This window comes from Canis lupus, chromosome 24, assembly GCF_048164855.1.
Source record: "Canis lupus baileyi chromosome 24, mCanLup2.hap1, whole genome shotgun sequence".
NCBI classification, from domain to species: Eukaryota; Metazoa; Chordata; class Mammalia; order Carnivora; family Canidae; genus Canis; species Canis lupus.
In genome coordinates this window covers 26,550,959-26,565,352 of record NC_132861.1, presented here as the reverse complement: position 1 = coordinate 26,565,352, position 14,394 = coordinate 26,550,959, and the positions used below count along the sequence as shown (strand labels likewise).

General features: G+C 37.2%; 1 protein-coding gene across 8 annotated transcripts in view; it reads right to left on the bottom strand.

Moving 5' to 3' along the window:
* Positions 1–395: 395 nt before the first annotated feature.
* Positions 396–14,394, bottom strand: part of CEP44 (centrosomal protein 44) — a 38,307-nt gene continuing 24,308 nt past the window's right edge. For 3 of the 8 annotated variants that reach the window (XM_072796014.1, XM_072796012.1, XM_072796013.1), the window contains one exon: positions 3,147–6,017. In XM_072796014.1, the coding sequence (XP_072652115.1) occupies positions 5,847–6,017 (171 nt within the window). In that variant the 3' untranslated portion in view covers positions 3,147–5,846. Of the gene's footprint in view, positions 1,309–2,628; positions 6,018–14,394 lie in introns of those variants that run through there. The other 5 variants (XM_072796025.1, XM_072796024.1, XM_072796020.1 and 2 more) reach the window with 4 other exon arrangements.

Here is a 14,394-nt window from a genome sequence, read left to right as displayed (position 1 = left end):
CATGGCACTTACTGTTTTTAGGAACTTTATAAATCAGCAAAATAAACTCAGAGAGAAAATTATTTAAAAGATTATGGTGTTGTGCCTGGCATGTTGAAGTTCAAATACTTAAATTTTTAAAAGGAAATATTTTGGGGGCACTTGGGTGGCTCAGTTAGTTAAATGTCTGCCTTCAGCTCAGGTCATGATCCTGGTGTCCTGGAATGGAGTCCCACATTGCACTCTCTGCTCAGTGAGGAGTCTGCTTCTCCCTCCCCCTGCTCTTATGCACAGGCTCTAACTCCCTCTTAAATAAGTAAAATCTTTACAAAAATAAAAATTAAAAAAATAAAAGGAAATATTTTGTAGCTATTAAAATCCAAATTGTGCATTGTAAAAAATATTTAATGAACTGGGAAAAGCACATGAGTTTAATGAAAAATAAAAATTACAACTAAAAAATAACATTTATTTTTAACAACCCACACAATCACATAAAAACACAAGACAAAAGTTAGATACATAACACACAACATTAAAGGTTATTTCTTTGTTATGAATTTAGTACAAATTTGCTCTTTGTACTTTTCAAATTGTCAGAATGAAAATGTTCTAACATGTTGAAAGATGAACATGTGGTATATATTCATAATAAAAACAGAAAAGAGATTATATATTCTTATAGTCATTTTATAGGAAGTATGAAAGTTGAAGCTATAATAAGCACCCTTATCTAAAATATTCAAGTTTACATACTCTTTTTGACCTAAGGGTAGAGGAAGTTATTTGTAACTCCTCCAAACTCATCTTTAAAAATTTAACAGGACAGTTCAGTAGTCTATTTTTACCATAAATCTATCTTAAGCAAGAATGTTGATAACCTGAAGGTTAACATGTATTCATTAGTATTTTGTTTTACAAAATCAGAACAAATAATCCAAACAGTCTTATCCTTTTTTAAAACCTAAAAACAAAACAAAAACCAACAAAAAGAAAATCCCTCATGAAATACCTTTTGAACTTTTTCGCTTCAGTTTCTCTCTCATAGCATAATATTTTTAGTTCCCATGCGTAAAGTACATTCTCAGAGCTATAAAGTGTGAGAACATTATCCTGGAAGTAAAATGTTATTGTTAAACCACCAAATATATTTTAACATTGACCATTGGGATGCCTGGGTGGCTCAGCAGTTGAGTGTCTGCCTTTGGCTCAGGGTGTGATCCTGGAGTCCCTGGATCGAGTCCCATATCCGGTTTCTGCATGGAGCCCGCTTCTCCCTCTGTCTATGTTTCTGCTTCATTCTCTGTGTCTCTCATGAATAAATAAAATCTTTAAAAAAAAAAAAAAAAAACACTGACCATCTCGTAACTTCAAAGATATACCAAAACAATTAAAAAAAAAAAAAAAAGAAAAAACAGGTCTCCTTCGACTTTAGCTTTTACAATTTAATCAACTAAAACTGTACTATTAGGGGAAAGGCTAACAATTTTTCTGAAAAGTCTTATGATTTACCTTTGTTAAAATGTGTAAGTTTTGTGTGTTTGAGGGAAGTGCTTTCCTGAGCTATTTTCCTGTTCATCTTGATTCACCTTCCTAATGAAACAGGAAAGCGTATAATTGCCATTACTCTTCACAATCCAGTCTTAAATGCTAATGCTTTGTCATAAATTTTTCTACGTGACTTCAGATTTAAAAAGCCACTTTCATTTATATTAAATGATATTTTGGTCCAGGAAAGTCAAAAGCTATCGATACCCTCTATGTAGAATTCAGTTGGTTTGAATTGTATAATAATAACACAGTACTAATAGCTTTTTGAATGTTTCAAAGTGTTATGGTTAAAAATCATAGTTATTGAATAGTTCTTCTTTGCCATAAGAAGAGATTAAAGAAATAAGGTAATTTTTCCTAAAAAAGTTACACACAATTTTCTGAGTATATCATGATACCATACAGCCTCTGATAATAATGGCAGTATTTTGGTTCACACATTTGAAAAGTCCACAGGTAGATCTGGCTTTGGAAAAAGCTTACTTCAGCAATTCACATACTGTTTTTACCATTGTGCCCTTTGAGATATTGGCTTTTTCTCTGGGTTCACATGGGAGCTTTTCACTCAGGCACAAATAACTATCAGCTCCAGACTTGAATCCTCATATTTACATTGTAGAGAGTAAAAGAGCATCTCTTTTGGTAGCTACCATGGAAAAGAAAAGAGGTTTCTCTTTCTCAAAAAAGACCAAACTCCTTAAGACAAACCAGAATAGAACAAAACAAAACAACCCAACTCCTTGTCCACAGTTGGGTCACCTGCTCACTTGTCAATCAGTATCTGAGAATAAGGAGAATGAGTTATAAGGTAAGTGGATCCACACCTGAATTCATGTCACTTGAAACAACGTGACTCACTCACAAAGGAAAGGCATTGTTGTCCATTAGGAAATATGGGTGAAGTCCCCAAAGGAAGAGAAGTATGAGACTGCACAGCAAATAAGTGTCTATTCTACATATCTATCATAATTATATAGATTATTTCATATTAATAATTGTATGCTTCACTTTTAAGAGAAAACAACCAAAACACCAATTCTGTAGTCTTTAACTCCATGACAAAAATGAGCAATGTTAACAAATCAACATATTTATTTAATTATCTGGAATTACAGATGGGAGATTATTTATCCTATTAGACCCATTTGAAGACATGGTTCTTCAAAAGTGACTTTCTACACGACTAATATCAACATTCTTTGATGACTATCATCCATCCGAGACAGACACATCCCAGCTAATCAACTATTCTTTGATTTTTTTTTCCTTGGTATTTGTCTTTTCTGTCTCTCCTTTCTCTCCAACACTATTTCTTCCCTGTAAACTTGTTTCTCTCCTGGACTGTTACACTGTCCCTAACCAGTGGCATTGGTTGAGGCCTAACCAGTCCTTGTGCCTTACCTTTGTCATCTTCTAATTCCTCTTCTTTTTTATTTATTTTTTTTTATTTTTTATTTTATTTATTTATGATAGTCACAGAGAGAGAGAGAGAGAGAGAGAGAGAGAGGCAGAGACACAGGCAGAGGGAGAAGCAGGCTTCATGCACAGGGAGCCCGACGTGGGATTCGATCCCGGGTCTCCAGGATCGCGCCCTGGGCCAAAGGCAGGCGCCAAACCGCTGCGCCACCCAGGGATCCCTAATTCCTCTTCTAAAACTCACCCTCAACCCCGGGGAATCTTTCTAAAACAAAATTTTAGTCCCCAGGGCTTCCCCTTGTTTCACAAGGTATAAAGCTCCTTAGGATGATATACAAAATTCTACCTCTCCAGTCACTTGTCTACCATTTTTTTTTTTTATAATTTCATGCACATCATACTATGAATACTGTGAATATTCTGACATAGTCTCTAAATACCTGTGGCAGAATTTATCTAAGGTATATGCCACAGTGTGGTATTGCTAATTCTCATGATCTGCACACCTTTACCTTTATGAGATTTTGCCAATGTATTTGCCAAGTAGTTATATGGACTGCATTCCCACCAGAAGTGTTTAAGAACTCCTGTTGACTACAATCTTAATGAAACTTAATATTGTCTGACTTTTAAAATTTTATTAAGTATAGCGGGAACCTCAGAGTATATTTTCATGTTTATATTTGCCCATTCAGGATTTCTTTTCTCAATAATTCCTATTGTTTTTTTATACTGTCTTCTTTCTACTGGATTGTTAACTTATAGGTGTCATTTGTATATTCTGAATACCAATCTGTTATTTTTTTAAGGATTTTATTTATTTATTCATAGGGACACACAGAGAGAGAGAGAGAGGGAGAGGCAGAGACACAGGCAGAGAGAGAAGCAGGCTCCATGCAGGGAGCCCTACGTGGGACTCAATCCCCGGTCTCCAGGACCACTCCTTGAACTGAAGGTGGCGCTAAACTGCTGAGCCACCTGGGCTGCCCCTGTTTGTTTTTCTATTGAAAGAAACTTTGTCTCTGCTTTATCATCTCATATTTTCCTTTGATGGATTAATATTTTTTAAGGGATTCTCCAATTTTTCAGTGAAATCACATGGAAATAAATCACACAAAATTTACAAGTGGAGAATAAAGTATCAGCTAAGAGTCATGAAGGATAAGTGCTCAGAGCCCTTGGGGTTCCTGTTCAACATTTTTTGTTTTCTACAAATCCCTGCAGTAACTTCTGGAAACTCCCAAGGTTCCTGTTGAAGATTTTTTGTTTTCTACAAATCCCTGCAGTAACTTCTGGAACCTCCCAAAGTTCTATGGTGCCCAGTTTGAGAACAAGGGCCTGAGGCTAACTTCTCTGTTTGGGCAAAGAAACCAAGGCTCAGAGATTGAACTACTTGCCCCAGGAGCCCTCAACCAATGCCATCAGGATGGAAAAGGTGGGGGAAATAATGCTAGAGTGGGAAGGGTGCTCAGATGACATCCTTGATCTCAGGCTCTGTTCACCTCCAACAAGCCCACTGCAATAGTTCACCCCCATAGAGGGTGCAAATTGAGAGCTTCAGGCAGTGTGACCTCACATCTTGACTTTGTACCCTTGGCATCCAGACCCCCAGCTTCCCTTCTCAATCTCATAGGCTTCCCTGTGGATATGAATGACATCAAAGAAAGAATTTGAGCACTGGAATCACTTTCTAAATGACTCTATTGGGGAAAACCATGGCTGGCAGAGTAGAAAGGATGGATAAGGACAGTGTAGAAAACAAGAGTTTGGAATGATCTGTCCATTCTCCATGACTGGCAATTTGAACTCTTTGCCAGTTGAGGCTGAAAGGCTTTCCAGGTTGCATGTGGAAAAGACCATCTCTAGTTCAGGTACAGCAGCTGAACAACTCTGGAGTTGGTCAGGCTTGACAGCCAAGCCATAACCACTAGCACATGCCTCTCGTTGATGCGTGTTTTGTCCACAAGAATATCTAAATTATCTGCAGGATACAATGGTGTTGGTTTTAGAGCTCTTAATCCTTTCTAATGTTGACTTTTTCTCAAACAGGTCCAGAGAATTGTCCCTCAGTACACACAAAGGGACTTTGGATTTGTGGGATGGAAGTGGGGCAGTCATGAGCTGTATCTTCATGCACATGATGGGTGTGCACACTGGCCTTAGCTCCAGTGTCCAATTCTCACAGTCTTCGGGATTGGAATTTCCACATCGCTACAACTCAGCTGTTTTCCCCTCCTTGGTGAGAATTCTGGGCATCTGTGGTTTGCTTTATTCATCAAATCAATGAGGTAATAAATCCCCCCTTATACTTAAGCCAATAAAGTACAGCTATTTTTGCAACAGATGCAGGATGTTGAAAATATGGTTAAGTAGCTTCCAGTCTGACATATTTGCAGGGCTGCTGTCTGTATGAACAACCAATCCTTTAGGAATCCCCCATCATTCCAGACAGTAATTCAAGTGCTTAGTAGTAATGTCAGATTTATTTTCTGTCTTATGGCTTGTGTATTTTGTATTTCAAGAACTATTTCCCTACCCCAATGTCATAAAGATAATCTTTTAAATCACAGCTTCTCCAACTTTAATAAGCATATTTTAAAAATGCAGATATAGCTCAAAGATGATGTTGATACTGGTGTTTACAGATCTTACTTTCTTTTCTATTTTCGTATTTATGTCTTTGATCTACCTGAAAATGATTGTGAATAGTGTAAAAAGAGGCTGTAACTGCATTTTCCCCTATATTGGTAGCCATGTATTCCTACAATTATTTACCAAATAATTCATTCTTTCCCCACTAATCAATAAAGCAGTATTTGTCCTATATCTTACTCTCTATATAGTCTGTTTAGGGGATCTCTACTCTGATCTAATAGACTGGCTGCCTTGAAATACAACAGTTACTTAAGAATTTTAATTCTGGGGATCCCTGGGTGGCGCAGCAGTTTGGCGCCTGCCTTTGGCCCAGGGCGCGATCCTGGAGACCCGGGATCGAATCCCACGTCGGGCTCCCGGTGCATGGAGCCTGCTTCTCCCTCTGCCTGTGTCTCTGCCTCTCTCTCTCTCTGTATCTGTCATAAATAAAAAAAATATTAAAAAAAAGAATTTTAATTCTGTTATAATTACTAAAACTGTTATAATTACTACAGCTTTACAAAATTTAAAATATCTTCTTTTTTTAAAGATTTTATTTATTCATGAGAGACAGAGAGAGAGAGAGAGAGGCAGACACACAGGCAGAGGGAGAAGCAGGCTCCATGCGGGGAGCCCGATGTGGGACTCCATCCCAGGACCCTGAGATCAGGCCCTGGGCCGGAGGCAGACACTCAACCGCTGAGCCACCCAGGCATCCCCAAAATTTCAAATATCTTATTGGACAAATCCACACTCCATTTTTCCTCAATTGTCTTAGTTATCTTTGGGGACTTTTTCTTAATCTATATGGTCTTAAAATCTGGAGGAAAACACTGAAAGTTTTGGTTGGAATTAATTGTGATGAAATATAAAATATAAACTGGGTGAGAATGGACAATCTTTATTGAATATTCCTAGCAAGAAGATGGTAAAGCTCTCCATTAACTTACATTTTGTGAGCAGCCCTGGTGGCTCAGTGGTTTAGTGCTGCCTTTGGCCCAGGGTGTGATCCTGGAGACTAGGGATCGAGTCCTACATCAGGCTTCCTGTATAGAGTCTGCTTCTCCCTCTGCCTGTATCTCTGCCTCTCTCTGTGTCTCTCATGAATAAATAAAATCTTTAAAAAAAATTAGTTTTTTTTTAAATTTTACATAAGTTCTATAATCTTCTTCATGAAGCCCAGATGCATCTTTTTATTAATCTATACCTATGTTCATTAATTATCTATTCCTTTTATATATAGTACGTTTATATAAATATATACATATATATGAAAATTTCCATTCATAGCTCCTTTATAGAAATAAAAGTGATTTTTGTATATAGATGTAATATCCCCAAATCCATCAAATTCTACTTATAAAAATTTGTCTAATTTGGTTTTTCTACATAGCCCTTCTCATTACTAAAAATCAGTGATAAAGAGAAATATTAAGAAAGCAGAGTTAAAAGATTCTGTAAAGGAACAAAGACAGACAGACTTCTCATCAGAAATAATGCAAACCAAACAATAGTAGAGAGGCATCTTTAAATTGTTGAAAGGAAGAATAACAAACCTGTTTACCTAAAAATTGGGTACCCAGCAAAAAACTTTAAAAAAACATCTTTTGAAAATGAAAGACTTTTTCAGAATTCATCAGCAAACTAGTGAGAAAAGTTAAAGAAGCCCCTTCAGGCAGAAGGAAAATGATACCAGGAGAAAATGTGGCTCTATATAAAGGAATAAATAGCACCAGAAATGGCAAATATGTGGGCATACATGATTCTTTAAAAATTATTGAAACCTCTTTAAAAAGGATTAATTAAAGCAAAATTAATGAGAATGTTTTGTGTACTTTCTACCACATATAGAAGTAAAATATATAACAAAAAGCTTGAGAGGGAATAGAAGTATGTTAAAATGTTCTTGTACTACTTGAAGTTTTGTAATATTATTTGAAGGTACCCCATAAAAAGTCAAAGATTTATACTGCAAACCTTGGGGCAACCACCAAAACAAAAAAAGCATACTTTAAATAAGTCACTGAAAGATATAAAATAGAAACATAACAAAAATTAAATTAGTGCAAAATAATACAGGAAAAGAAACCAGAACAACAAGAAAGGAAGCAAGAAAAATGGGAAACAGAAACCAATAAGAAGGTGGTAGATTTTAAAGCCAACTATTTCCACAATCAAATTAAATGTAAATGACCCAAACACTCCAGAGATTTTTAGATTGGATGAAAGAACAAGACCAAATTATATGACCTTCAGGAAGCCTACTTTAAATACACCCACAGATATTCTAAAAGATGGGAAATAATTACTGTAATAATACTTTCTAAAGAAAGCTGGAGTGGTCATATCAATGTCAAAGTCAATTTCAGAAGACAGGCTATTACTAGACAAACAGGGCCATTTCATAATGATAGTCAATTAGTCATAAGGAAATAGTCAAAATGTTTATACATCTAACAACAGATTACAAATACATGAGAGTACTAAAAAATTTTTTGTAGCCTCCAACTACAATTATGGTTGGAGATTTCAACCACCCTTCTCTCAATAACTAATAAATAGATCAAGTGGATGTTTTTAAAATTTAAAACTTCTGCCCTTTAAAATACACTTAAGGGGTGCCTGGGTGGCTCAGTCAGTTAAGCGTCTGCATTCAGCTTAGGTCATAATCTCAGGGTCCTGGGATCGAGCCCCTATGTTGGGCTCCCTGCTCAGTGGGGGAGGCTGCTTCTCCCTCTGCCCCTGCTCCTGTGTGCCCTCTCTTACTCAGTCTCTCAAATAAAATTAAAAAAAAAAAAAAAAAAAGAAAAGAAAGAACACAAAAACACTGGGATGCCAGTGGTTGAGCGTCTGCCTTGGCTCAGGTTGTGATCCCAGGGTTCTGGGATGGAGTCCCATGTCAGGATCCCTGCAGGGAGCCTGCTTCTCCCTCTGCTATGTCTCTGCCTCTCTCTGTGTGTCTCTCATGAATAAATAAATCTTAAAAAATAAAATACACTGTTAAGGAAATGAATGAGAAGTCAGATTGGGAGAAATCTTTGTAAACACATGTATCTGACAAAGCACTCTTACAGCTGACTAGGAAGGTAACAGCTTTGAGCCAAACTTCACCAAAGAGGATATACAAATAGCAAATAAGTATATGATGCTCAACATCTTAGAGAAATATAAACTAAAATTAACCCAAGACACCCTTATGCACAGCTTTAATCAGGTCCTATTCACTGCCTTGTTGAGGGAAAGATAACTACCCTAAAATTACGGAGATGGCCCAACAAATGACACCTGATACAGGACAGCTGAAATCAACAGTTTTAAGTTACATGTACTCACAACCTGTGGGAGAAGGACATTGCCTGCCAGGCAGGGCCAGATTGAAGTAACACTTGGAAACAGTAAACAATTAGGGGTTGTGGGAGGTAAGCTTCATAGCATTATGAGGTGCTCCCTGGTTGCTACATCCCTGTGATTGGCTTCTCTGAATAACTCTGTCTGGCTACTCAGGGACAAGCAGGAACTGTGCCTGGTCCCCCTGGTAAGGAGGTTGGTTCTTTTTTTTTTTTTTTTTTTTTAATTTATGATAGTCACAGAGAGAGAGAGGCAGAGACATAGGCAGAGGAAGAAGCAGGCTCCATGCACCGGGAACCTGATGTGGGATTCGATCCCGGGTCTCCAGGATCACGCCCTGGGCCAAAGGCAGGCACCAAACCGCTGCGCCACCCAGGGATCCCAGGAGGTTGGTTCTTATGGGAATCTTATCCATGGCAGCAGAGTCGGGGAGGGGAACTTATGGTTAGGCTGTGGGAGGCCTTCCCCATTTTACCACATATCAAGACGGCACATAATTTCAGCCTGACATTCCATCTTTTTTATTGCCCGCATCCACTAAAAGGTTGATAAAAACCAAGTGTTGGTGAGGATGCAGAGAAATGGAACTCATAAATGGCTGGTGGGGAAATTAAAATGGTATAGCCAATTTAGAAAACACTTTAGCAGTATCTCAGAGAGTTAAATAATCTTATCATGTGACTCAACTATCATTCTTAGATATCATTATCTTCTTATCCAGAAGAAATGAATATGTACTCAAAGCTTTGTATTTGGTTATTCAAACAGCTTTATTCATAATTCCCCAAACTGGAAATAACCATCAACTAAGGCACAATTCAGAAATTGTGGTATTTCCACATAATAAAAGAACTACTCAGCTATATTAAAGGAATGAACTACTATATACAACATGGGTGAATTTCAAAAGCCAAATACTATAGGGTTACATTTACATAAAATTCTAGAAATGATAAAATTAAAATGACAAAATGCAAATTAGTGTTGCTAGGGACCAAGGATGGAGGAAGAAGATTAACTACAAAGAGTTCTATATCTTGATTAGGGTGATGGTGACAAGAATGTACATATTTTTCAAAGCTTAAATTGGTGAATGTGATTGCATTTAAATTATTCTCTAATAAAACTGAAGAAACATGAGGGGGGAAAAAAAACCCTGAAGGCTTTGTTTTTGCTATCACCAAATTACCTCAGGGCGACTGCTGTTTCAAATTCAAGACTAAATTTGTTTTCTCTTGTCCCTTAGGAATTTCTTCTCATTTCTTGTGATATTAATTGTATTTGTTGACTACTTGATAACTTGTTGCACGAGTTTTCATTTTTTAATATCTTGTCTGCCATATTGCTACAAGCTGAAATATTTTCCCCAAATTCACTGGCTTTTGAGGTTTAAATGAGATCAATGTACTTTTGTGCAAAACTTCCTCACTTTTTTTCTTTTTTCTTTATTCATGAGAGACACAAAGAGAGAGGCAGAGACACAGGCAGAGGGAGAAACAGGCTCCCTGTGGGGCCCCTGATGTGGGACTCAATTCCAGGACCCTCGGATCACTCCCTGAGCCAAAGGCAGACACTCAACCACTGAGCCATCGAGGCGTTCCTCCTCACCTTTTTTAATGGGAGAAACTTCCACTAGGGCTAAAAAATAGCAATGCTTAAAATGTGGAGAATGATTTCTAAAGTTACCAACTTGGAAATTAATGCCACATACTATATCTCACATTTAAATACATTACCAGATACAGGAATATCATATCTAAATAAACAGCTGATGTTAAATTGAAATTAGGATGTTGAATTTAGAAATCAGTAAAAGTTGTCTGTGAAATTTGAATTGTATGGTAATATGGGGGTTAGAGGGAGTCTAAGTGTTCATTTATCAAATTACAAAATGAACGGAGATTGTCCCATGTACCAGGCATGTGATAAGTGTGGAGGGTACATCAGTAAACAAAGCTCAGGATGTTTCTCACACAGTTTACAGTGTAGCAGGGAGGACAGATCTTATGCAACAATTGTGAATTGTGGCTTACATAAATGTACAAATTGAAGTGAAGGAAAATCAGAATGCTTTAATAGTATGTAATGGGATGCCTAAATAAACCATGCTAGGGACTTAGGGAATGTTACCTGGAATAAGTTATGTTTAATCTGAAACCATGGGATAAGTAAAGTTCTCTAGACATGGTAGAGAGAATAGGAAACAAAGACTGGGTTAGGGCACCTGAGTGGCTCAGTCAGTTAAGCATCTGACTTCAGCTCAGGTTATGATCTCAGGGTCCTGGGATAGAGCCCCAAGTGAGGCTCTGTGCTCAACGAGAAGTCTGCTTGTTCCTCTGCCTCTCCCTGCTTGTTACACTTTGGGCAATATAAGGTAAAAAGCTGGGAAATTTCTCAGCATACACACAGATATTTCAAAGATAGATATTGGTATGACCTATGCATCTTTAGTGAAGAATCATTTCTGATGAGACACCAAACATTAATTTGTACAAAGTTTACACCTAATTTTGGAAGAAGACTGTTTTAACCCTTACATGTAATTCAAGAGTAAAGAAAAACTGAATGCATTCAAAACCATAAACTATCCATTCAAATGGGGAAATGATCCAAGACATTGAGCATGGGTTATAAAAAGTTGTATTTAGATGAAAGCAGTTTATTTTTTTTTATTTTTTATTTTTTTAATTTTTTATTTATTTATATTTTTTTATTTATGATAGTCACACAGAGAGAGAGAGAGAGAGGCAGAGACATAGGCAGAGGGAGACGCAGGCTCCATTCCCCGGGAGCCCGACATGGGATTCGATCCTGGGTCTCCAGGATCGCGCCCTGGGCCAAAGGCAGGCACTAAACCACTGCGCCACCCAGGGTTCCCTAGATGAAAGCAGTTTAAAAGAATCTGAATTTGGAAGCTTAGATTCAAATGTTGATTATGATGAGAAAGCAAAGGTATGTCAATGGAAACTAGTGCTCCTCAAATTTCGGGTTCCTACAAGTTACTTTGGGTTCTTGGTGCAGTGCAAATCTGATTCAATAGATGGAACTAGTGGCTCAAGATTTTGTATATTTAACAAGATTCTAGTTCAGGATCAATTAGGCAAAATAGTAGACTAATTATTAATGTAATATCACCCCCCTCCATGCAGATACTAAAGTGAAGGTAGTTCTTTTTTAAAAAAAAATTTTTTTTGTTTGTTTATTCATCAGAGGCACAGAGAGAGGCAGAGACACAGGCAGAGGGAGAAGCAGGCTCCATGCAGGGAGCCTGATGTGGGACTCGATACCAGGACTCCAGGATCATGTCCTGAGTCAAAGGCAGACGCTCAACCACTGAGCCACCCAGGTGTCCCAAACACCATCAATTTAAATCAAATTTAAGAAGTCTTAAATGAGAAGAATTGCATTTTCTTAATCCCATTACTTCCCTCCATCTCCAGTCATCATAAACGAGTCACCCCAGCTCTTTGGTAGATTAAGGTGATGGCCTCCTAAATGGTTTCTCTGCTTCTAGCCTTGCCACTTCTTTTTCATTCTCCAGAATATAGCACTAAAATACATGCTTCAAAAACTCAAAATCTGGTTAGATATTCTCCTGCTCACCTTTTCTACTAAATATAAACTGCCCCTGAGGCCTGAATGAAGGAACCTCTAACACCTTGCCCTACAGGATAGCCACTCTCTATGCTACTCCTAGTGAACATCCTTTAAATGGCCTTCCTCTTAAAACCTGGTTTATGCTAGCCCTTTTGCTTAAACCTTCCTTGGCTATCCGTTGTTCATCCGTTAGGACTTACATTAACAGCACAGATTAACAGCACTTCTTACAAGACTTCTCTCCACCCCAGGTTAGTCAGATGCATTACACTTTCTTTTAATTACTTATTAGAAGTTATTACTTATTTAACTGTCTTTTCCTGCTCAGCATCTAGCTCAGTGAGAACAGGAACCATGTTTATCTTGTTCTCTACCTATGGTCAGCGCCTAGATACACTGACATCCAGTAAAGAGGTGTATCAACTTTGATTCTAAATTATTCATTAATATGCCAACAAAGTGTGATGATCCTTTTCTAGAACACATGGTGATTAGATCTTTCTTCAATACATTCTTTCCATTGAAAGGATAGAGCATGACTGACCAGACTGCAACTTCCAACTTGATAAAACTTATCTGGAAACCTTGATTATAATTTCATTATAATTTCATATTCACTTGGTCAACATTTAAGTTGACTGAAATTACTAGGTACCACTTAGTTTGTAATGAATAAACAATTAAACCCTAGGCACTAGGGGGAAATAAACATTGAAGAAAGATTGAAAACCAAGACAGAACCAATGGAGATTAAAGTCATATAAACAAACAATAACTATAAAACTGGTGTAAAAATCAAAAGTATAAATATGGCCCTAAAGCAGCAAAGAGATAAAAGCATACAATTTGGCTTCTGTAGTTGAGAAAAGCCTTTTTAAGGAAGGTACAGTGCCTGGAAGATAAGCTGAGTGGGAGGAAAATCATCCTCAGCAAATGAAATAGCGTGCAAAGCACAACTGAAGAGCTACTAGGTCTATAGGTGATAGCATTGTAGGAGAGGACAGTGAAAATGTAGAAGAGACTGAAGAAAAAGATTTTCACTGTCCAGGGTTTGGGCTTTGCTCAGTAGAATAAGAAATTTAGAGAACATTCTAAGCAATGGGATAGCATAATCTAAGGAACATTTCAAAATACATACTTGCCTATATGAAAGGAGGCTTGGCTGTAAGCAGGAAGGCCAGTGAAGAGTGCAAGCAGAGCACAGGAGAGGGAACACAGTGGCGATGGGAAAGGAGACAAAGGGGTAAAATGGTATACACTGTAGGAGTTAGAGGTTAGGAGTAATCATCTCTGGCTAATGGAGATTGTGTTGTGTTCTTGATAGAAACTGTCACTTTGTAAAAGAAACTAAAAACCAAAACCATTCTAATTGGGATTTAGAGAAGCTAAATTTAGAGAAGCTGTCCAAGTAGTACATATCAACTTATCAACTTCAGGAAAGTGAATGATTGGATCTACAAATTAGGATTTATTATACAATACTCCTATTTCCATCTCTCTACATCCCACTGTTCAACTTTCTTGGGTAATTAGTATTGTGATTCTCTGCTTTTCCTCTTCTTACCACCCATCCATAATATAAAATTCAAATAATTTATACATTTGGGATGCTTAAGCCTTCTGTTTTTAGTTTTAAAATGTTGAGTTGAACATTTTGCATTTGAAACCCTTTTTTAAAAAAATCAAATTACAATTTTCTGAGTAATTTTTAGTTGGCTTCAGAGAGAAAAATAATGGTCCCCATTCCTACAACTATTAGCTATAATAAAAAAATAAAATAAATAAAAATCATTATAAAATAGAAACTTTCACCACTACCACTCCCAAATAAATTGCATGTTGCTACTGCTGTCAGTGCTGCTTTTCTAG